Source organism: Erinaceus europaeus, chromosome 13 (assembly GCF_950295315.1).
Source record: "Erinaceus europaeus chromosome 13, mEriEur2.1, whole genome shotgun sequence".
NCBI lineage: Eukaryota > Metazoa > Chordata > Mammalia > Eulipotyphla > Erinaceidae > Erinaceus > Erinaceus europaeus.
In genome coordinates, this window is record NC_080174.1 from 58,624,460 (window position 1) to 58,648,551 (window position 24,092).

Genomic DNA, 24,092 nt, shown 5'->3' on the forward strand with positions numbered 1-24,092 from the left:
TCCACCACTCCTCCTCCTACCCAAGAATCTGACAAAAGAGACCTGTATGGCTTCTCTCTGCCTGTCACTCTCAAGTTCTCAACATCTGGTTCCCTAAATTCACACACCACCACCCTTGCTTTTCTCCCAGTGCTCATCCTCTTCATGTGCCTATTCTCTGTGAAGTCTGAAATGCTTCTTTCTGTACCTTCACATTTCCTACTTTTCTTCTATGATCTCAATTGAATGTACAGAGGAAAATGCCTAGTAATGAATTTTGTTGTTGTTTTCACTGAAAGCATCACTTCTATCCCATTTTGGGGGGAAAAATTGCAAATCTGGCCACTGGAAGTCCCAGGTACAGGCAGCAAAATGGGAGGCTCAGCGGGCTGGTGGAGGACTTCACAATCAAGCAATAGGTCTTGGATATGAGCATGGCTAGAGAACTGGGGGGGGGGGGGGCGGTAAGTGTAAAGTGGCAATGACTCTTTCCTTTTCTCATAGTAACTTCCAGCCCTCTCAGTGGAAGAGAGAAAGAGGTTCCACCACTCCCAACTCAGTTTTGTTACCACTATCCAAAAGGACAGTGAATTCCAATGAAGGTCTTGCAGTGGCCAAAGAGGAATCTCACTCCTCATAAAGAGACAGTGGCACAAACTCACAGATGTATCACAAAGGCATGCATTCATGGACACACGTAGAAATAAAAACACAGATATCCTGAAATACAACTCACCATCTTCAATAAAGAACAAAAAAGTGAGGATAATGAGGATGCAGAGGCAGGCACAGATACAAATCATAAGCTCCACAAAAAGCCACACCACACAAAGACAGGCATACTGAACATCTTTAGAAGGACATTCACCTTGGATGATATCTCATGGGTAGTGTCTGTGGGGACTGGGCACCCAGTTCCACCCAGGTCAAGTTAAAGCCTAAAAGAGACAGACCTAAGAATCGCCAGGTGCATAAGAAACTAAACCTCTGTGCAGCACCCCACACAGACTTTTGCAGGACCAGAGTGAAAATGAAAGTGCTGGAAGGGGTCACAAGCTTCCCAGAATCCCTCCCTGTTAGCAGCTGAGGTCAGTGCCTCAGTGTCCGCAGTACCAGTTAAACCCAAACCCCCCTCTGCCTGCATAGACTCCCCAGGGTCCTTCTTCAGTCTACCTCTGCCTGGGAGCTGGGGTTCTTCTGTGAAGCTCCCACTGGTGAAAGGGAAAGGGATGTGCAGGCGAGCCGACAGAGCTCACACACATTTATTACTGCTGGAATTCACATACATTTATTCGATTGACACCATTGGGGACTGGGAATGCGGGGTGGGGGTGGGGGACAGATTTGTCTTTTCTTCCACACAAACCATCAGACAATTTCATGGTCTCCCCAAAGTGAAGTCTAAATCGACGCACACCCAGTGGACAGAGAACTCAGATAGCAGCCCGCTGTACAGATATTTACACGTAATTACAGGACTCCTGCCACAGGATGTGCCCTGACCCACCCACCAGCACTTCTCCAGACCCAGACCCTCCTCTCCCACCCCAACCTCATTGCCTTTCACTACAATAAATACCCCAGGGCTTAGGACTAAGAGGACTGATAGGGACAGTCCACTGGCCCTGAGTGGCTGGACCCAGCCGGCCATAAGTAAGGGGGCGGGGAGTTCCTTCAAAAGCACCCAGCAGCATCACCATCAAACCAACAACCATAAAAAAATGTTTTAAAGGAAGAATTTTCCTCAGTGGAGTGGTAACTGGGGGTGGGGGTGGGTGGAAGGGGGAGTTGTTAGGGATTGTGGAGACTCTTTTCAGCCTGCTGTTGACACGGCTTTAGGCTATCAAGAGAAGGACTCCTTGGAGAAGGACAAGGGGCACAGAGTTGAATTTTCCTTTTTAAGCACAAGGCGGATAGATAATAGGTGTCTTTAAATTATAATAGTGAATACGCAGGAGCCTCAAGGTTGGGGGAGGAATTAGAGAGAGGCCAGGAGGGAGCCCTCTTGGTGCAACCCGTTTGGGGTTGGATCCTCTGGAGCTGGGTAGGCATCTCTCTTGGGTGGGCAGGCTTTTCTTCACTCGCGGGCTGCTCAGAAGCACAGGGGCTGGGAAGCAGGCACACTCCCCTCTCCCCTTTGACTGCTCAAACTGGTCCGGGCTGCCAGCTTGCAGCTGGTCGCGTCGACCCGGGCCTGTCCCTGAGCGCGGGAGCCCGCTTCGTCCCAACTCCGTCGGGGAGGTTCTGAGCGTGGCGCCTGCGGTACCCAGTCCCACGCCGGCCCGCGGGCTGGAGACTCTGGATAAATAGACTCCCTGAGTTCCGCTGGGGCGGCGGGAGCTCCCGGGAGACGCTGAGGGGCCTCGCTGGCTCCCAGCCCGATGCGATTAGAAGTGGCAACCACTGAGACTGGCGACTTTGCCGGCAAATGAGGGGCCCGAGGACAGCAGTGCGTCCCCCGGGTGCGAGAGGCGGATGTGGCTGGCCACGGGGGCCAGAGCCGGGGCAGTCAGCATGGCCAAGACCTGGGCCTGACCTCCAGGGCCCGCAGCCGCGAAGGGCGATCCCGGGGAGCCCTCGCCCGCGCCCGGGGGTGCTGCCCCGCCGCCGCCGTGGCCCATGATGTGGTCTATAGAGAAGGAAGGCCGCTGCCCGGGCCCCGAGCCCCCGCCGCCCGCACCGCCGCCCGCGTCCGTCTTGAGGCCCTGGCGCAGGAGTGCGGAGGACAGACCGGCCGCGGTGCCGGCTGCGGGAGGGCTCAGAGAAGCGGGGTAGAAGGCTTTGGCACAGCCCAGCTCGGCGCCCAGGAAGGCGGGTAGGCCTGCCGGGCCTGGGCCCGACCCTGTGCCGGGGGCAGGCGCAGAAGCCGGGGCGGAGGCCGCCCCCGCGAACACCGAGGCCGTCGGAGGTCCGGGCGGGGGCGCAGCAGCTCGGCCCGGGGGCATCGACAGCTGGCAGGGCGCGGCCGCGGCGAAGGCGAAGGCGTGAGGGTGCGGATGCGGGTGCGGGGCCGGGCCCGGCGGGGGCGCGCCGTAGGCCGGGAGCGCTAGCCCGTAGCCATAGCCGTAGGCGCCGTAGGCGGCGAAGCCGGGCAGGAAGGCGCCGGGGTCCCCGGCTGCCGCCGCCCCGCCGCGCAGCAGCAGCTCCGGGTGCGGGTGCGGGTGCGGCGGCGGCAGCGGCTGCCGCTTGAAGCGCTTGCGGCGCCGCAGAAAGCTGCCGTTGTCGAACATGTCGGCCGACTCCGGGTCGAGCGTCCAGTAGTTGCCTTTGCCCGGGTTGCCCGGCTCGCGGGGGATTTTGACGAAGCAGTCGTTAAGCGAGAGGTTGTGGCGGATGCTGTTCTGCCAGGCGGGGAACTTCTCCCGGTAGTAGGGGAAGCGGCCGCTGATGAACTCGCAGATCTCGCTCAGCGTCAGGCGCTTCTTGGGGCTCTGCAGGATGGCCATGGTGATGAGCGCGATGTACGAGTAGGGCGGCTTCACCAGCGGGCTCCGCGTCGCCGCGCCCCCCGACGGCGGCCCCGACCCGGGCCCCGCAGCCCCGCGGGCCGCCGCCCCCGGCCCCGGGCTCCCCGCTGCGGCCGCCACCCCCCGGGGCGCTAGGGCGCGGGGCTCGCCGTCCGAGCAGCCGCCTGACTCTTCGTCCTCGGCCGCGTCCGCCTCGGCTTCCTCCCGGGGAGGCTCGGGGCCGTGGGGGAGCAGGTCCCGGGGGGCGCGGGGCCCGGAGCGGGCAGGGAGCTCCCCCCCGCCGCCGCCGCCGCCGCCCACCACGTCTATGTCTGCGTCGGTCTCGGACAGCGCGGCCGGGGAGCTCTCGGCGGACATGATCTCGCAGCAGCAGCTGCCCAGGGTCATGGTGCCGCCACCGCCGCCGTGCTCCGGCTCCGCTCCGGCCGCGGCTAGGGCTCAGCCGTGCAGCCTCTGGGGCGAGTGTGTTTTGCGCGCGGGCAGGGAGGGGGCGGGGGGCTGAGGCCGGCAGGGAGGGGTGTCCCCCGGCTCCGCAGCGCCCCCTGGCGGCCCGACCCAGTCGCTCTCACCTCTGGGTGAGCACCCAACTGGAGGCACTCAGCAGCCCCGGGAAGCCGGAGCCGGGACCGGCGCCCGGGGTGCGGGCGGAAGAAGCGGAGACTTCCCCCAGCCCTAGCGGGTCTCGGTCCCCAGGCCTCCGGACCGGGCGGTGGGGGGGCTCGGAGGGGTTGTCCCTCCCGCCTAGCGGCCGCCTAAGGCGGAAGAGCGTGAGGTCGGGGCGGAGCTCCCAGAGCGGGGTGGGGCGGGGCGGACGGAGAGGCCGGGCGGTGGGCCCCGGCGGGAACAAACAGCCGTAGCAGCGGGAGTCGGGCTCCTCGGGTGGCGGGAGGCGGGTCCTCCTCTTCCCTGCAGACGCCGCACCCCCGCCCCCGGCTCCCCGGAGCGGCTGCCCTGCACGCACTTGGCCTCTGGAAGTTGCGGTTCAAGAGGACGCGCGTCCTAGCCGAGCGCAGCGGCGACAGCCCACACGGGTCCTCTACTCCCGAGACGGCGCCCAGGCCGGCGGAGCTGCAGCCCGGCGAGAGCGGGGGCAGCGGCGGGAGACGCGGGACCCTGGCTCCGGGCCCCATTGGCTTCCGGACCCCAAGGGAGACGCGAACTGTAGTCACCGCCAGGAGAAAACTTGGTGCTGCGGGCCTCTGTCCTCGGAGAGGTGAGAGATTCCCGCGGCGCCTCTGCCTGCCCAGGCCCGGAGGCCGCCACGCACGCCCTGGGCGCAGGGGGAGTGAGCGCCTAGACTCCTCTGTCGCCTGCCCCGGGTCCCCCACTCCCCAACTTTCCTTCCGCGCCAGTCTGATTTCCGGAGCGTCTACCGGTCCCGCGCCCCGAGTTTGCCTTTTACTCCCACCTAGGCTTGTCCCGGTGTTCTTTGATCTCAGGCTCTGCGACTCTGTCTCTCTCGTTCTCAGTGGATGTCTCTGCTCCCTGTGGAAACATCTGTTTGGGTGTCTGCTCTTTGGGTCTGGGAATTACCCCCCTTTGGTTTCCCTCTCACCCCTACCCCGTTCCCGTTCCCATTCCTATTACATGGCAGCCTCCCTCCGCGCGCCCCCCTTCCCTCCAGCAACACACACACACACATCACTTAGTGGGCCCAGATCTCAGGCCCAGCCAGTACTACTTTCCTCTCTCAGGGTCGTTAGCACACAGATTGGTCCTGTGACTTTTTGTTGTCTGTTTTCCCCTCTCGCTAGCTGGGTTCCTAACTACTCCACTAGACTGCCTTCTACCTCACCACCCCAACCCCCATCCCTCATCCCCCACCTCCGCACCCGACTCCTCTCCAGGAACCCAGCAACGGGTATTTTCATTCACACTGGGCCCATCCCGTGCTCAGAGTGCAGTGCACGGGGAGATGGACACTGGACGCCGGCACATACAGAGCTGATGGGTTGCTTCCCGAACAGCGCCACGCAGTGGTCATAGCTCGGACATGCTTAGACCGAGACCCAGCTGCGCCCCGGTTCCTGAGGCTTACTTTCCCTTCCCAGTGCTTGCAAAGGAGTTAAGAACAGGAACCCTGGGTTGTTGGGACTGCAATCCTGGCTTTCTTAGTAGACGGCTTTCTTAGTCTCTTTGTGCCTCTAAAAACCCCTACCTCAGTACTAATACATATAAGGTAACTACTTACATAGGCTATTTAAGGAGAGTGTACTGGGAGCTCTTTGCAGGCTCTTGGGACCTGAGCATTGAGGAAAAAGGACCGCGGGTGGTGTAGTCAGTCTCCCGCCTGGGTTATCAATCCCTGGTTTACCCCTCCCCCTACAGAATTCCCATAGCCATCTGATCCTCTCCAGTCTAGGTGCTGAAGGTGGTCCCCTGTAGGTAAGCTCTGGGTGTAGGGTGGGAGGGCGCCTGCTGTCCTTGCAGGCTGTATGCATTTCAGCAGGTCCAATAAGGGTGGATTAATTCTTCCATTCATCTAACATTAGCCTCCAATTCAGTCTATGGACTAACCAAGTGCAAATCTAATTCTGCCATTCCATAGGTGGGGTAGCAGAGTGCCAGAAAGGGGGAAGGGACTTTGTCACCTAGAGCTGCTTGGGGCAACACTTACAATGAAATCTTTACGAGGAGGGTAGGAGGTAGGTCTGACAGTTCATACACTGTGAGATCAAATCCTATCCAGCTTCCCTCTAGGGTGAGAGGCCAAGGAGATCCGTAAGTAAACTGTCCTTGGGGGAAAAAAGAGAAAACGGTCTCATTTTCAAAGTGCAAATAGGAAATTGGTCAAGAATTTCCTAGCTGATAGAGCTCCAGGGATTAAGAGGAAAAGGACTTGGAAACTCCTTGCATGAGAACAGATAAACTCATGAACCTAAGGATACAGTGCTAGCACTTTATTTAATCTGGCAACCCTACACATACTCCAAGCTCGCTCTTTACTACAGGAAAATCTCATTCATATACTCATAAACATGCCACACTATCCACACCAATTCCAACCCTGCTTATCTCTCTTAATATGTAAGTAAATTGAGAAAAGAAAAAATAAACATTGGCACCATTCTATTCCATCTTACCATTGACATGTCCTCATTTCTAAAGTGGAAAATGTGACCCAGTAGCTTCCTTCTTGATAGAGTTCTACTGCTCCCCCCCCATCCAGCTTCAGGAGAAGACTAAGACATTCCAGCCCAAATATCCTGGCTCCAGACCTGCCTCTGTCTGACCCCCATTGCTGGTGAAACTCAAGATGGGAAAACAGAATCATGACAGCCACTCACTCTGATTGACCCCCCCCCCCCCCGTGCTGCAAGGTGGGAGAAGAACTTGATCTAAAGGAATTATTCAGATCCTTCAAACACACACTTTGGGTGGAAACTTAGGTCTAGGAGATCATGTGACTTACTGAGTTTTTTGTAGAGCAAGGAGTTGAGTTGGATCAGGTATCAGGAATTTCAGCTCAGAGCCAGACAACCCCACTTAGCTTTTCATCCCTCTCCAGACTGGAGATCAATTTGTTTTTGAACAATGCTAAGAGTGAGTGCACTGTGGAGGCTGGGAGAAGGGTAACTTCACATCCCAGATTCCTTTCATTTTCTCCCCTTCTCCAGTGGCTTCAAACTACAGCCAACCCAGCCTCTTAGAAAATCTTGGGATTGCATTTGTGACACCACAGGAACTTGCCAGTGCCTTGGCTAACCTGAGCTTCTACTTCCTGAGATGGCATCCATGCCTGCAACCTTCAGGAAACAGGAGGCTTCAGGCTTACAGGATTGGTAACACTCTCACTGGTGGGTACCACCTCTTCCTTCAACCTCATCATTTGGCCACCTCCCCATGGCAACATAAAAATGAATGGAAGAAAGCATTTTTTTAAAGATTTTTTTTACATTTGTTTATTTTCCCTTTCGTTGCCCTTGTTGTTTTTACTGTTGTTGTAATTATTGTTGTTGTTATTGATGTCATTGTTAGATAGGACAGAGAGAAATGGAGAGAGGAGGGGAAGACAGAGGGGAGAGAAAGATAGACACCTGCAGACCTGCTTCACTGCCTGTGAAGCGATTCCCCTGCTGGTGGGGAGCCAGAGGCTCGAACAGCTTACGCTGGTCCTTGCGCTTTGCGCCACGCCAAATGCGTGCGCTTAACCTGCTGTGCTGCTGCCCAACTCCCGAGAATTCTTAATTAAGGTATACACATGTTTTTGACAGAATGCACACTTAATAGACTATAGTCTAAGCACAGCTTCGTGTGCATGGGATGTGTTGTGATAGTCTTCTACAGTCACTTAGGTTGGGGGTGAGAGCACTTTGTAGACACCTATCACAGTGAGATGAGAAATTGTACCCATGTGTCAGCAACTGTTTTTTTATATTTATTTATTTATTCCCTTTTGTTGCCCTTGTTGTTTTATTGATGTAGTTATTATTGTTGTAACTGTTGTTGTTGTTGTTGGACAGGACAGAGAGAAATGGAGAGAGGAGGGGAAGACAGAGAGGAGAGAAAGACAGACACCTGCAGACCTGCTTCACCTCCTGTGAAGCGACTCCCCTGCAGGTGGGGAGCTGGGGGCTCAAACCAGGATTCTTATGCCAGTCTGTGTACTTCGAGCCACGTGTGTGCCCTTAACCTGCTGCACTACTGCCCGGCTCCCACGGAAGAAAGCATTTGAGAGGGTGTATGTACTAGGCAGCAATTTCTTCCCGTATATCAAAATGTTCTGATATACGGGAAGAAATTGTTGCATATTAATTGCTGTGCCTTCACTGAAGTCTCCCTTCTCCCTTCTCTTCTTACAGCCCCTTCCTTCCCTTAAGATTCCTGTAAACATGCTGTTCTCTGCTGGGGTGAGGGGGGGGGGTGAGATCTTTCAGATGATTCTTTAAAAAAAAAAGTCCTGAGGCAGTGCTGCAAGGAGGTAGATACTGGGACTGTGAGATGAGCGATTACAGGTGGCCTTCCCCGGCTTATAGTTGCGAGAGAGCGCTGATTTCCATTGCTCTGAGTTGCCCACCCAGCCACAAAGTGCTATGAGAGTTGGGCAGGGATACATCACATCAGCACAAGTTACTAAATTTTATTCACAAATCTAGCCAGCGTTGGGAAAGCACTGAGACCTCTTACCGCCCCCCTCCCCACCCCATACACATATATACACCAGGGGCCATAACCAAAAGCCGCAGTTTAGCTGGAGTAGGTCCATCTCCAGACCCCTTTCACCACCAGATCTCTGCCTACTCCAGATAATAGACTCCTTGTACCTGGTAGGAGGCAGGAGGCTCCAGATCATGTAGAGGCTCCAGATCATGTAACCTGCAGGGGTATCTCCATCTGCAGGACACTGGACTAGAGTTTAGTGCTACAACAGGACCCTCAGGACCCTCTGGAAGCACAGAAATAATAGCGCCTCCAGAGGGCTGCACTTTCTCCCCTGCAGCCCACCCCCTGGCACCAGCTCAGGGGCAGGGCACTCCCTCTGCTCATCCTCGTCAGCGAATCCACCTCTGCTTAGAGAAAACTTTCATCTTTCCTTTCTTTCCCAGGACTGGCCAGTCCCTTTCCTAGCCTCACCTATTCCAGGGATTACTACATAGTTATCTGAGCACACCCCTGGCACTGTGTGGAGACCCAGCAAAAGCCACCTCTGGAACCTGCCTGCTGTAGTTGGTTTGTGCGAAGAGGGATTCAGGAGAGGGTGGAAACAGCATGGCTCCCCAGCCCGCTGACCCTGGTGCTTGCTTCACAGTTGTGGAGTGGGCTGGCCCCCCCCCCCCACACACACACACACACAGTGAGCAGATGTGTGTGGGGAGGAATAGGAGGTGCTTCCAGGCGTGTTGGAGCATGAGCCTCGGGTCTAAGTTCCTCTACTATCTAAGAGTCCTAAGGGTTTCAAAGTCCTGACAAGTGAGTCTCAGGCTCTTCTGGCAACCGTGACTCTCTTCAGGACTCCCCCACGTCCCCAGGAACCAGAGCCTGTCCTTAGTCCTCCACTCCTGATAGCATGTTCTGAGCTAGAGCTCACTGTCCTCATCACCCCAAAGCCTGAAGTGGCCTTGGGATGCAAACCTGCTACAGGAGGGCAGGGCACATTATGTGCGGTTTTGTGCTTAGGTAGGGATTAGGAGAATCCGGAAGACTGCGGTCACAGCCACCTTCTGGCCAATCACAACTCCCGATCTTAACAGCAAGACAGCTTCCCCACCCCTGAATTGGGGCAGAGCAATCCCCACTCCCACCCACCCACCCACCCACCAGCAGTGTGGCCTTAAGTGCCCGAGGGACAGAGGTGCCTGAACCCAGTGGAGAGATGCAGGGGAGGTGTAAAAGCCACTTCTGGAGAGAGAACTCCTGATGCGAGCACTGAGGGATTCCAAGGAAACAGCGACCCCTGGAGGAGCCGAAAATCCTCACAGGAACTAAAAGGAGGGCTGGGACCAAGGTGCCTCTTCCCCACTTCACCCCTTCAGCAAAATAGTGCACTCATGACCTCCCAACTCCTCTTGGTGCCTACTTGCTTCCTTTCCTTTTCCCGGCTTGCACTCCTGCTTCAAATCCTGTTTACTCCAATAAGTTTTCTTTTTCTGCCTCCACGGTTATTGCTGGGGCTCCGTGCCTGCACTACAAATCAAATCCACTGCTCCTGGAGGCTGTTTTCTCCACTTTGTTGCCCTTGTTGTTATTGGATAGGAGAGAGCAATGGAGAGAGCAGGGGAAGACGGGGGGGGGGGGGGGGAAGTATACACCTGCAGACCTGCTTCACTGTGAAGCAACCCCTCTGCAGGTGGGGAGCCGAGGGCTCCAACCCAAATTATGCCTGTCCCTGTGCTTGTGCTATGTGTGCTTAACCTGCTGCACTACCACCAGACCCCCAGTAAGAAGCTTTCTAGGGAGTCTTAACATCTCTTGATGCTCTCAGCTCCTCAAATCAAAAGCATCTTCAACTCTAGTGCTTGTTTATTGTAAGACACTGCGGACCAGGCTCCTGCAGTCACCTCCTCCAAAGACAGTAACTCCAGCCACTCACTCAGCTTTTGCACTGCAGTTGAGCATGCAATCTCCCTTCACTCTAATAATTAAAGGCTAATATAATTTATCCCAAGATTGATTGTAGGCTTTTAAAGTATTTTAGTTTTATTTTTTTAATCTCTATTGGATAAAAACAACCAGAAATCAAGGTGGAAGGGAGAACAGAGAGAGAGAGAGAGAGAGAAGAGAGACACCTGCAGCACTGCTTCACCACTTGCAAAGCTTTCCTCCTGCAAATGGGGATCGGTGGCTCTTGCACATTGTAACGTGCACTCAGCCAGGTGCACCACCACCCAGCCTGCTTTAGTTTTATTTTAATTAGAGGGAGACACACAGAGAAAGAGAAAAAGACCAGATTATTACTAAGCTATGGCTTATGGTGGTGCTGCGGAGTGAACCTGAGACCTCAGAGCCTTGGGTATGAAAGTTGTTTTTTTTTTTTTTTTTCCTCCAGGGTTATTGCTGGGCTCGGTGCCTGCACCATGAATCCACCGCTCCTGGAGGCCATTTTTCCACCCTTTTGTTGCCCTTGTTGTTGTAGCCTCGTTGTGGTTATTATTATTGCCATTGTTGATGTTGTTCATTGTTGGATAGGACAGAGAGAAATGGAGAGAGGAGGGGAAGACAGAGGAGGAGAGAAAGATAGACACCTGCAGACCTGCTTCACCACCTGTGAAGCGACTCCCCTGCAGGTGGGGAGCCGGGGGCTCGAACCGGGATTCTTATGCCAGTCCTTGCACTTTGCGCCACATGCACTTAACCCACTGCGCCACCGCCCGACCCCCGGTATGAACGTTTTTTGCTTAACCATTTATTATGCTGTCTCCCCAGCAAGTATCTTTTTTTTTATTTAAAAATCTTTTATTTATTTTTTAAATTAATTTCTTTATTGGGGAATTAATGTTTTACATTCAACAGTAAATACAATAGTTTGTACATGGATAACATTCCCTAGTTTCCCATTTAACAATACAACCCCCACTATGTCATTCTTCTTCTTCTAGCGTTTGCCCTTCTTCCGTAGCCAGTCAGCAGCGTCAGGTTGAGCCTGATGTAAAGTTTCGAGCCCTCCTTTGAATCTGGAGAGGTGGCAGTTGTTGACTATGTGGGTCATGGTCTGTCTGTAGCCGCAGGGGCAGTTCGGGTCGTCTCTGGCTCCCCAGCGATGGAACATAACGGCGCACTGGCCATGGCCTGTTCAATAGCGATTGAGGAGGGCCCAATCATAACGTGCTAGGTCAAAGCCGGGTTGACGCTTGCAGGGGTCTGTGATGAGGTGTTTGTTCCTTACCTCAGCTGACTGCCAACTCTGTTTCCAAGAGTCTGGAACAGAGAAGTTCAGTGTAGGCATAGGGGACCAGATTGGATGACGAGACGTCAAGCGTTGGACAGGGTAGGCGAAGATATCCGCGTATATTGGCAGGTCCGGTCGAGCGTAGATGTGGGAAATGAACTTAGATGATGCCGCATCCCGACGAATATCTGGCAGGGCAATGTTGCTAAGAACTGGCAGCCATGGAACCGGGGTGGATCGGATGGTTCCAGAAATTATCCTCATGGAGGAATATAATTTGGAATCGACCAAGTGGACATGGGGGCTACAGAACCATACTGGGGCACAGTATTCTACAGTGGAATAGCATAATGCCAGAGATGATGATCGTACTGTGGAAGTGCTCGCGCCCCATGAGGAGCTGGCCAGTCTTGCAATGATGTTATTCCTCGTGCCCACCTTTGCTGCAGTTTATATGAGATGTTCGTGAAATGACAGGGTGCGATCAAGAGTAACGCCAAGATAGACTGGCTGGGCTTCATGCCGGATTCTCGTATCGTCAAGCTGCACATTAAGCTCACGCAAGGCCGAGGCATGGTGTAGATGGAAAACAGATGATACCGTTTTTGCAGTGCTAGAGATTAGTCGCCATTTTTTACAGTAATCAGATATCAGAGACACTATGTCATTTATCATCCTTCATGGATCTGTATTCTCCCCACCCACCCACCCCAGAGTCTTTTACTTTGGTGCGATATGCCAATTACATTTCAGGTTCTACTTGTGTTTTCGTTTCTGATCTTGTTTTTCAACTTCTGCCTGAGAGTGAGATCATCCCATATTCAGCCTTCTGTTTCTGACATATTTCACTCAACATGATTTTTTCAAGATCCATCCAAGATCGGCTGAATATGGTGAAGTCACCATTTTTTACAGCTGAGCAGTATTCCATTGTGTATATATACCACAACTTGCTCAGCCACTCATCTGCAACTACCAGTTTTTGAAGCTTGTTTGCTGGATAGAGAAACTGGGACCCAGAAAGTGGACTAATTTTCCCAAGGTTGGAAAACTAAACAGATTCTTAGTTTCCTGTTTCCCAGAGCACAGTCTTCTCTATCTCATCTGAATGAGGAGAAGGTAAGGTTAAAGAGGACTTGTTCTGATGAGGGAGGCCTGGGTAAAGATATTTGGGCATATAGGAGAAGAAGTGCAGACTCTGCTACAGGATGGGCAAAACTGGGCCAGAATATCAGATTCTTTCTCCTCTAACCCCAGCCCAAATAAAGTGACTGGAAGGAAGGATGCCAAACTTCAGGCCTAGCCTGAGTGTCTCACACTCAAATGCAATCGAGGTTGGATGATGGGAGCAGCCTCAGTACAGGCGACTATCACCCTCTCTCTCTGTATGTCTTAGGAAAGGAGAGAGGGGCTCAGAAAACTTTGTTCTTACATGTTTTTAGAAGGTGCTACTGAGACCAGATCATTAGGAAAAGGACTTCTAGTGCCTGTAGTGAGAGCTAAAGCAGGAGTGGGGAAGCTGATTTGCTACCTGCCCAGCAGCCTAAGGCCTTCTCAAAGATGTTTTATTTTCTTGATATCAAGTATCAGGGATACAGGCTATCTGACAAGTGGGCCCCTGCCTGCTTCCTCAGCTTCAAGCTCTGCACTGCACTGCACCCGACTTGTTCTTATTCACCTCTTCACCTTTGCAAAGGCTCACTTCTGAGCCAAAGCACCACCCTGGCGTATGTGCTGCTGGGGGCTAAACACAGGATTTCATACTTGAAGGTCCAACACTTAATCCACTGCATTATCTCCTGGGCTGCAAAGCTCTCTCAAATGTCAGACTTTATGAGGAAATTCCCCTGGCCAGTACCCCATATTTCCTACACTATGAGAGGTTTCTACCTCTGTACTCCTCAAGAACTTAATTCCCTCTGTATCCATTATTAGCCTTTTATTCTGTTGCCCCTAGTAGACTAAGAATATCTTGAGAATAGGCATTATATTGCCCCTCTCCTCATCTTTCCTCCTGTACAAAATGGGGGTAATAATTGTAACTATCTCCTTGAGTTGTAAGGATTAGATGAAATGATACATATAAAATCCTTTGGTCATGACTAAAACTCTGAAAGAACTCAATAAATGTTTCTCACCAATCACTGTACCTTCTGCCAGGCACAAAACCCAACACACAGTTGATGTCCAATTAATGCCAGGTATGTGTATACATGAATGCATGAGTGAAAAGTGTGACAATCTCTCCTGGTCTGAGACACCCCAGAAAACTAGCTGACATACTCAATAGAAACACATGCTCTCCATGATGGTGGAGGAGAACCTAGGCAGGAGGTTACAATGTTATGAGGAAAACTGAGAAATGTTACACATATTTGCCAACTACTGTATTTTACTATCAACTGTAAACCATTAATCCCCCCAGTAAAGAAAAAGAAAGAAATACATATTCTCAGGAGTCGGGTGGTAGCACACGTGGTAGCAGGTTAAGCACACGTGGCGCAAAGCACAAGGACCAGCATAAGGATCCTGGTTCGAGCCCCCAGCTCCCCACCTGCAGGGGAGTTGCTTCACAGGCGGTGAAGCAGGTCTGCAGGTGTCTATCTTTCTCTCCCTCTCTCTGTCTTCCCCTCCTCTCTCCATTTCTCTGTCCTGTCTAACAACGACGACATCAGTAACAACAACAATAACTACAACAACAATAAGAAAACAACAAGGCAACAAAAGGGAAAATAAATAAATAAATATTCTTTTAAAAACTTATAAAAATTTTTTAAAAAGAAATATATTCTCCAGGGGCAGGCATTCCCTCCCCCACATTTGTCCCACTCCCAGTGGGGGAACATGTCCCCCTATCAGAAAAAAAAAAATTTTTTTCCATGGTCCCTGGTCCCAAAAGTCACTGAATTTCTTTCTCAGTCATGTTCTCTGCCTCAGATTTTCAGAAACTGATTGTGACAAATCAACCAAAATTCTGCCAAAATCCTCCAGGGCTCTCTACTGCTTATAAGATAAAATTCACTCTCCGTAGGGCCAGAGTAAGCTGAACATGTTAACAGTTTGGATGTTCAGCCTCTTTGTTGGGTAAAACCTACCCTCCCATATCTAATGGAGCTGTCCAATCTACTCCTTACAATACTCCCCTCGGGCAGACAGGCAACCAGGCTGGATCAAACTAGCACTGCAAGCTCAACACCCAGTGATTGATTCAGGCAGAAGTGACCTAAGCTGAGCCAATGATCTCCACTACAAGAGGTAACGATGGCACTACAGCAAGGTAAGAACTGCAGGACTTGAGAAAGGGTACTTCTCTCCCTTGAGATCAGGGGATAAGCACATAGACGGAGCTGCCAGCAATCACTGCTCCTACCATGTGGAGAATACTGTTTGACCTTGAAGCCCACCAAAGTCCCAAGAAAGACAGTTTAATAACAGTGTTAAGTCCCTGGACACAACTCTGCAAAAAAAAAAAAAAAAAACCCTTAGGCATTGCAAGTATCTGAAACAAACTCCCCTCTTTCCTTAAGGTAGGTTGAACTGAATTGTTGTTAGTTTTAGGACAAATAACAGGCTTGCAATAGAGAGAGAGAGAGAGTGTGTGTAATTAAAACAATTAAAAAAATAAAAGAGGGGGCTGGGCGGTAGCACAGCAGGTTAAATACACATGGCGCGAAGCACAAGGATCGGAGCTAGGACCCTGGTTCCAGCCCCCGGCTCTCTACCTGTAAGAGGATCACTTCGCAAGTGGTGAAGCAGGTCTGCAGGTGTCTATCTTTCTCTTCCCCTCTTCCTTGTTTTCTCTCTGTCCTATCCAACAACACTAGTGGCAACAATAACAGTAATAACAACAGGGGCAACAAAATGGGAACAAATGCCCTCCAGGAGCAGTAGATTCATAGTACTGTCACAGAGCCCCAGCGATAAATAACCCTGGAGGCAAAAAATAAAAAACAAATAATTGGGGCTGGGTGGTGGCGCCACCTGGTTAAGTGCACGTTACAATGCACAAGGACCCTGGTTCCAGTCCCCAGATCCCACCTGCAGGGGGAAGCTTCAGGAGTGATGAAACAGTGTTGCAGGTGTCTCTCTGTCTCTCTTCCTATCACCACCTTCCTTCTCAAATTCTGGCTATCTCTATTCAATAATAAAGATAATTTTTTTAAAAATGAAAAAATTTGGCCTGGGAGCAGTGCAATCACATGCACAAGGCCCCAGAGCTGTGATAGGGAAATAATAAATATATAATGCATCCAAATTGGAGGGTTGGGGGCTTAAGACTAAGGAGATGTTCTGTCGCTTACCTCACAGGAACTCCTGAAACCTCTTCTCAGAGCCACCTGTGGGTCTCAGTGCTTCTGAGGCTCCTCTTCTTTTTTTTCAAGCAACAGCTTTTGAAGTGACTTTGGTTTACAAGACTAAATGTTTTAGAAGTAGTTTCTCACTTCCTCAAAATGTGATGCCACACCTCACCCCCCACCAAAGCACCAATATCCCTCTGCCTTCTGTCCTTACATCCCACTGCTACACACCCTGTCCCTTGATAACCATAGTTGAGAGGTTCGAGACCAAAGATTGCATTTGACTTTATTAGTTCTCCTGCTTTATTTACTTAGGACGAGAGGGTCTCTCTCTTCTCTCTAATCTTGACATTTTGGAGGAGGTCTGCCCTAACCTGTCAGGAAAATATACCCCCCACCCCAGTTTGTTCAGGGGCCAGATGATGTGTGCACTCATATTACCATGCACTAGGACCTGGGTTCTAGCTCCAAGTTCCCACCCACAGTAGAGGAATCTTCATGTGCACTGGAGCAGTGCTGCAGGTATCTCCCTCTCTGCCTCTCTCTCACTGTCTCTGTCTTATTCTTCCTCTCTATTTCTCTATCTCTCAACCTCTATCAAAAAGGAAAGGGAAAGCATTAAATGGCCACTTGAAGTGGTGGAGCTATATAGGCATGAAATTCCAGGGATAACCCTAGTGGGGGGGGGATCACAGTGGAGACTGAATGGAGAGGCCTGGTCCACTCCCAGTCCGTTCCTGCCTTCCTATGTAACCTCACATAAACCTCTTCCCCTCCCAGTCCCCAGTTTCTTCATCTGACACTTGAGAAATACATTTCCTATCCTAGGCAGTCTGGTTCCAGATTCAGTACCCTCAACTGCCTGTGATTCTTAGTGTAAGCAACTGCTGTTTCGCAGCAATGATAACAATCACGTTTCTGCACAGCCTTGCCCTGCCCAGCAACCTCAGGATCTGCCAGAACAGGCTCCTCCTCTTCCTGGCCTCCCTCAACCTAAATGGTGCCATCTGCTACTTGAGCTGACAGTCCAGGACTGGGCCAACCCAGAGGTTCCCAGTTTGCTGAGGGCTTTATTTCTAGCCATGGGGTTGGTTCTCCATTAATCACATGGCACCTCACAAAGGAGTTCTGCTTGATCTCCCCTTAGCCACTTCCCTCCTACAAAGATGTGGCCACTCTGATGTTAGGGATTAGAGGCAAGGAAATGGGAAATACAAGGCCAGACATAAATGGATTTTAGGACATAATCCTGTGGTAAGAAGAAAGGAGTGGGAGGGCAGGGAAAGGAGGAGGAAAGCATTTGGCAGGAGACCCAAAGACCTGATTGGTGGCAGTCCTAATTTTCACTAATGTTCAGTTTTTGGTACTAGAAAAGAAAGGAACTGTTTGTTTTCTTGAACAGAGTGAAGACCAGGATACAGAACAGACACAGGATGGAAGTGACAAGTGCCTAGGTTTCCCAGATCCAGAGGTCAAAACATCTGGTAAGAGACTAATGGAAAGATTCCAAGGAAAGAGGGCAGTGTAGTTTGAAGAGGTAAAATTCTAACTGTGGTCCCTAGAGGTCCCTTTGAGAAATAAAAGAAGCTGCCAGAAGAACCACTGTAGCAGTTCCATATCCCTGAGTTCAGTCCCTGGTACTCTATCTGCCAGAGTGGTGCTATGGTCCCTCTCTCCTCCTCTCTGTCTCTCTCTCCCTCCCTCCCTCTGAGAAATCATGAAATACACACACACACACACATACATACACACACACACACACACACACACACACACACACACACACACACACATATTTGATTGGTGTATTGCACCAAAGTAATAAAAGACTCTGGAGTGGGTGGGTGAGGGGAGAATACAGGTCCTAGAAAAGGATGACAGAGGACCTAGTGGGGTTGTATTGTTATGTAGAAAACTGAGAAGTGTTCTGCATGTACAAACTATTGTATTTACTGTCGAATGTAAAACATTAATTCCCCAGTAAAGGAAAAAATAATTCACTAGAGATAAATAATACTAGAAATCCAAACATTTAATGTGTGTCTACTAAATAAAAGGCACTGAACATACTAAAAATAATAATAATAATAATAATAATAATAATGGAATCGGATGGTAGCACAGAGGGTTAAGGGCACGTGGCGCAAAGCACAAGGACTGGAATAAGGATCCTGGTTCGAGCCCCTGGCTCCCCACCTGCAGAGGAGTCACTTCAAAAGTGGTGAAGTAGGTCTGCAGGTGTCTAGCTTTCTCTCCCCCTCTCTAGCTCCCTTCCTGTCTCCATTTCTCTCTGTCCTATCCAACACTGAGGATATCAAAAACAACAATAATAACTACAACAATAAAAACAACAAGGGCAACAAAAGGGAAAATAAATAAATTAGTTAAATTTAAAAACTTAAAGAAATTAATAATAAATATTTTTAAGTTAGTGTAACCACGCAAATAAATATTTAAAAAAGAAAAGAAATATAGATGGCCCAAAGACATGAGACACTCGCTATCACTCGTTGTTAGAGAAATGCACATTAAAACCACAATGAGGAGTGGGGAAATGCATAATAGTTATGCAAACTACTTTAATGCCTGGGGCTCTGAGGTCCATGTTTAGTCCAAGGCACCACCATAAGTCAGAGCTGAGCGCCTCTGCTGTTAAGTAAATAAAGTCACAATATACTACCACTTCACACCTGTGAGAATGGCCTAATGTGGACAAGGGTATAGATAAAAAGGATCCTGGATACACTGTTAGTGCCCTCACAGAAAAGAGTAATTCACCAAACTTAAATAAAAATGGAAATACCATTTCCAGTCACATATTAAAAAAACATAAAAACACGAATTCAAGAGAATATATTCACTTCTAATGTTCATAGCTGCATTAATCACAATGGCCAAAATATAGAAATAGCCTAAGTGCCCATCAACAGATGAATGGATAAAGAAATTATGGCACACATATTCAATGGAGCACTATTCTTTATTTCAAAAATATTAATTGTCTGAATCAAGAGGGATCAGACTGTAGGTAATTATGCTAAGTGAAATAAAAGTTGAAAGACAACTGCTGGATGGTTTCACCTATATGTGGAATACAGATAACTAAAGAAAATTAACTTGTAAATAACAGTAACTAAACTATCTCTTAGACTCTGTGAGAACTATGGTGGTTGGGGTGGTAGGGTGGTGGTGAGGGGCTCAGAACTTTAGTGACAGGTTCAGTCACACACACACACACACATGCGGGTGTGAAACTGTAAGCCTGAAATCTTATAATTTTGTAAACCACTATTAAGTCATTACTAATAAAAATTATTCCAAAAGTGGAAAAATAATGTATTCGGGAAAGGGGGGGATGAGATGGAGGAAGACAACAGATCTAGGTGGCAGAAGATCTATATGAGACAGAACACCAGTTGGGTTCTCCATACAAGTACATTCAGTCACCAGAATTCAACTCCAACACAAAATAGCATTCAAAAGGATCCTTCCTGTCCACTGACTCTGTTCAAGTTAGGTATATATGATATGACCAATAGGTGGCGCTTCTGTCTCCACAAAATTGATGGGGTGAACCTGAGGAAAACCTACAAGATAAAGGAGAAAGAAGGAAACAGAAGGCAGGATGGGAGTGGAAAGCAGAAAGAAAAAGGAACCTAAAACTAGTCACCTGCCCTAGAAAGGTACTTTGCAAGATCAGTCTGTAGGTGTGAATGGTTGTGGTACTGTGTATGGGGGGGAGGTGACTACAGAACTTGTAGGATGAACAGAACAGAAAAGTTTTTTTGGTGCCCAAGCCTCAATCCAAGATTATACTTGCCTCTTTTTCAGAAGAAAGAAAATGACTGGAATCAGGCAAGCTAGGACTCGAGTCCTGAACCAGTTGATTTGCAACTAGACCCAGATTCATCACTTTTTGAGTCCTAATTAATGTTTTAAATCTAAATCGCAATTTTTTAAAACTTCAGTACCCCTTTATTGAAGAAATGTTGGGTCACAGGATCATTGTCATCAGTCCCAATTTAATCATTTGCCAAGATAATTGAGTAGACAGAATTGGGCTGACTTCTATCTCTTCTGTATTCTAAAGCAATGTACATAACTAGAAAAACAGATTATTTAATGCTTTGGCAGAATTCGTGGGTTAAACCAGATATATCCTGAGCACGGGACGGGGGGGGGGGGAACAATAAAGACTAGTTTCTGACCATGTTATTTGTTTCTTCTGTGCTGATAGTTTACTGTTAGTGTAATATAGTTATTTACTATTAGTTATTCCCTAAACCAGTCAAGCTAGACTAAGAGTGTCTACTACCCATGCTTTCAGGGTCTGGGTTGGAGTGAAGTTATGATTAAATGACAAAGTATAGGGGGTCGGCCGGTAGTGCAACGGGTTAAGCACACATGGCATGAAATGTAAGTACTGGCGTAAGGATCCAGGTTCGAGCCCTTGCTCCCCACAAGCGGTGATGCAGGTCTGCAGGTGTCTTTCTTTCCCCCTCTCTGTCCTCCCTTCCTCTCTCAATTTCTCTCTGTCCTATAACAACAACAGCAGCAATAACAACAAGGGCAACAAAAGGGAAAAATGGCCTCCAGGAGCAGTGGATTTGAGTGCAGGCATTGAGCCTTAGAAATAACCCGGGAGGGGGTCGGCCGGTGGCGCAGTGGGTTAAGCGCATGTGGCGCAAAGCGCAGGGACCCGGTAAGAATCCCGGTTCAAACACCGGCTCCCCACCAGCAAGGGAGTCGCTTCACAGGCGCTGAAGCAGGTCTGCAGGTGTCTTTCTCTCCCCCTCTGTCTTCCCCTCCTCTCTCTATTTCTCTCTGTCCTATCCAACAACGAACAACATCAACAATGGCAATAATAATAATCACAACGAGGCTACAACAAAAAGGGGGAGAAAATGGCCTCCAGGAGTGGTGGATTCATGGTGTAGGCACCAAGCCCAGCAATAACCCTGGAGGGGAAAAAGAAAAAAAAAAAAAGAAAGAACGAACCCTGGAGGCAACAAAAGAAAAAAGAAAAGGTCTCTGTGGGGCAGGAGGGTTTTTGCCAGTAGTTGATTGGGGGGGGGTCTCATTTTTATTAATATTTTAATACTGGTTTATAAGATCTTGCAGCTGATTGTTCCTGTGCCTTTATATATCAGCCTATCTCCTTCACCACCACTACTTCCAACTCCACAATCCTTTCCTGTCTGGATACTGTAGTCCATGTGTTCTAACTGGACCACACCCTTCCACCCCAGATGTCCTCTAGTGGCATATTTGGGGCTATGAAACTTCCTCTGAGCACAAGTTTAACTGCACCCTGTGAATTTTGGTACCTACTGTGCTTACCTTTATTAATTGATCATTTAAATTTTCCTCTATCCTAAGAGATTTTTAAATAAACATTTTAAGATTATCAGGCACTTCAGGGGGCCGGGCAGTAGTGTAGAGGGTTAAGCGCACATGGCACGAAGCACAAGGACCTCTGTATGGATCCTTGTTCCAGCCCTGGCTCCCCACCTGCAGGGGGTTTGCTTCACAGGTGGTGAAGCAGGTCTACAGATGTCTTTCTTTCCCGTCTTCCCTTCCTCTCTCGATTTCTCTCTGTCCTATCCAACAACAACAACAGCAATAACAACAACAAGGGCAACAAAAATGGGGGAAAAACAGCCTCCAGGAGCAGTGGCTTCATAGTGCAGGCACCAGCGATAACCCTGGAGGCAAAAAAAAAAAAAAAAATTCAGGCACTTCACAATGTGATCAAAAACGTAGGCCTATATATGTGGGAATTCATAAATTTAGGGCTATTGTATTTTGTTGCAATGATAATCTTAGAACATTTGTATAAACATAATGTGGACCCCTTAGATATTCTAGTATCGTAAATATCAGAGACCTGGCATTTCAAGTCTTCATTTGCATTTAAGTACTCTTTTAATCTGCAGCTAAGGCAGAAAACAGCATAAGACTTTACAAATAAACACTGCATCAGGGGTAGTTGGTGCCATGGCCTGCTATATGAAGGAATTAAATTCGTTCAAAAGAAAAAAAAAAGGTGGATTAATTTAGTCAACACATGGCTCAAGGCACACAAATCCCACAAGATCTCAGATGGAGCAGTCAAGGCCACATCATTATGCAAGTGATTTGGTATCATCAGAATACTCTCATTAGGGCCAGAAAGATAGCTCAGTGACACAAGTTTAGAATGTGCATGCACAATGCTTCAGGTTCAATCCCCAGACTGTGCTGCCAAAGTACTACTGCAACTTCTCAGTCTGTCTCTCCATATATGTATGTACGTCTGTCTTTTAAAATAATCACATTTTCTTTTATATTTAACAATGAATTTCTATTTTGTAGCTCTGTTTTCTTTTAAAATTTCTTTTACAGTTGCATAAGAGCCATATGTTTATGGATTTTTTTTTTTTTTGCCTGCACATGAGGGTCCACAAAAAAAATTTTTTTTTTTTGCACTACTCAGCTACTAAGATTAATGAATTCACCTTCTTCACTTCATCTTAGCTGAAGCTTGAAGGAATCATGTTAGGGGAGATAAGCCAGAAAGAAAAGGATGATTTCATTCATGGACAGAAGAAATAAAAACTTGGACTAGGTTTGGTGTACTGCACCAAAGTAAAGGACTCTAGTGAGGGATCTTTTGGGTCCTGTTGCATGATGGTGGAGGTGACGTACATGGGGGGTTACAGTGTTTTGCAGAAAATTGAGAAATTTTACACATATATCAAAAACTGTATTTACTGTAAACCATTAATCCCCCCCACACACACACACACATTTTTTTCCCCCTGCCTTTAGAAAGAGGCCACTTTAGTCTCCTTCATCTTGTAAAATCTTTCCCCACAGGGCAGGGTGGTGGTGCACCAAGTTGAGCATACATGTTACTATGTGTAAGGAGCCAGGTTCAGTCCCCCAGTCTCCACCTGCAGGGGAAAAGCTTCATGAATGGTGAAACAGTGCTGCAAGTGTCTCTCTCCCTCTCTATCTCTCCATTCCCTCTTGATTTCTGACTGTCTATCCAAAATATTGGTAAAGATGATTGAAAAATGTTTTTAAAAAATCTACCTCATACTTCTGGGATGTCTGAAAGAGGTAGTGGGTTAATAATAGAGGGCTCACCATATTGTACATTTTTCCTTTTGTCTTCCAAGTTGATATTCGAGTTCTGAAAACTTCTTGAAGAAATCTTTTGGTTGTTATACTTGCCAGTATCATTGGAAGGATGTCAATTTTCTGTGCACTCAGTGTTTCATGAGCCAGGTCAGGCAGGCCCTCTAAACAGCTCAGCACCCAAACTCACTGTTTAGTACTCTTTCCAAGTCTTCAGAAGTCAATAAGCCAAGTCCTCCACTCTTGTTCCTTTAAGGAACTCCAAACCATTTCCCTGCCTCCCACCAAAACATGTCTCCCTCATATCTAGTACATCTGAGCACTGTCCCAGCTTCTGAGAACGTAGTATATTCTAAACCCAGAAAACAATCTCCCGGTCTCCTCTTCCATAACCTCCTCCCAAAAAACAGCTTTGACTTAGCCATCTCATTGTTAAGTGCATCTTGAGTTCTCATACTAAAATCATCACCTCCTTTCAGATGTGCAAAACTTCCCTCAACTGAAACAAGGAAGCAAGCAAACTAAACGATGTGGAATCTACAAAGCAGAGAATCCAACAGAATAGAGATGGAGGGAATTCGAAAGGATTCAGCGAAGGGAGATTGCAGACTCACTTCTGTGCAGCAGACATGGAAAGCAATCAGAGTTTGTGTTTTAAAAATGTCAAATTTTCTTTTATTTGGTAGCATCATAAGTACTGCCGACTGTGTGCTGGATTCTGCACCGCACTTTTGAGATCATTACAGATGCAAATATAAGATGGGTTTTGCCCTCACAGGTCTCACTGTCTGGAAAGCTTTGTTGTAGAGTGCCATAAGAATGTTAACACTTAGGTAGATGTTGAAGAAATAAAACAAAAGACCTATTCCAACTACGTCTTTCCCTGCCTCTGTCTTAAAA

The 24,092-nt window shown here is 48.9% G+C and overlaps 2 protein-coding genes across 2 annotated transcripts; one reads left to right on the forward strand and one right to left on the reverse strand.

The window, feature by feature from the left end:
- Positions 1-1,213: 1,213 nt before the first annotated feature.
- FOXD2 (forkhead box D2) lies at positions 1,214-4,224 on the reverse strand. Its single transcript, XM_060205939.1, has one exon. The coding sequence runs from the start codon at positions 3,831-3,833 to the stop codon at positions 2,367-2,369; it is 1,467 nt and encodes a 488-aa protein (XP_060061922.1). The 5' UTR covers positions 3,834-4,224; the 3' UTR covers positions 1,214-2,366.
- Positions 3,832-24,063, forward strand: LOC132542378 (uncharacterized). Its single transcript, XM_060204951.1, has 6 exons — positions 3,832-3,904; positions 4,231-4,659; positions 7,064-7,243; positions 16,474-16,592; positions 17,473-17,554; positions 23,672-24,063. Exons 1-4 carry the CDS (start codon positions 3,832-3,834, stop codon positions 16,491-16,493), a joined length of 702 nt encoding a protein of 233 aa, XP_060060934.1. The 3' UTR covers positions 16,494-16,592; positions 17,473-17,554; positions 23,672-24,063.
- Positions 24,064-24,092: the final 29 nt, after the last annotated feature.

Coding starts and splice junctions, on each gene's coding strand:
- LOC132542378 (XM_060204951.1), top strand. CDS start 3,832: ATGGTGCCGCCACCGCCGCCGTGCTCCGGCTCCGCTCCGGCCGCGGCT. Junction 3,905..4,230: donor TCAGCCGTGCAGCCTCTGGG/GCGAGTGTGTTT, acceptor GTCGGGGCGGAG/CTCCCAGAGCGGGGTGGGGC. Junction 4,660..7,063: donor GGGCCTCTGTCCTCGGAGAG/GTGAGAGATTCC, acceptor CCCCTTCTCCAG/TGGCTTCAAACTACAGCCAA.
- FOXD2 (XM_060205939.1), bottom strand. CDS start 3,833: ATGACCCTGGGCAGCTGCTGCTGCGAGATCATGTCCGCCGAGAGCTCC.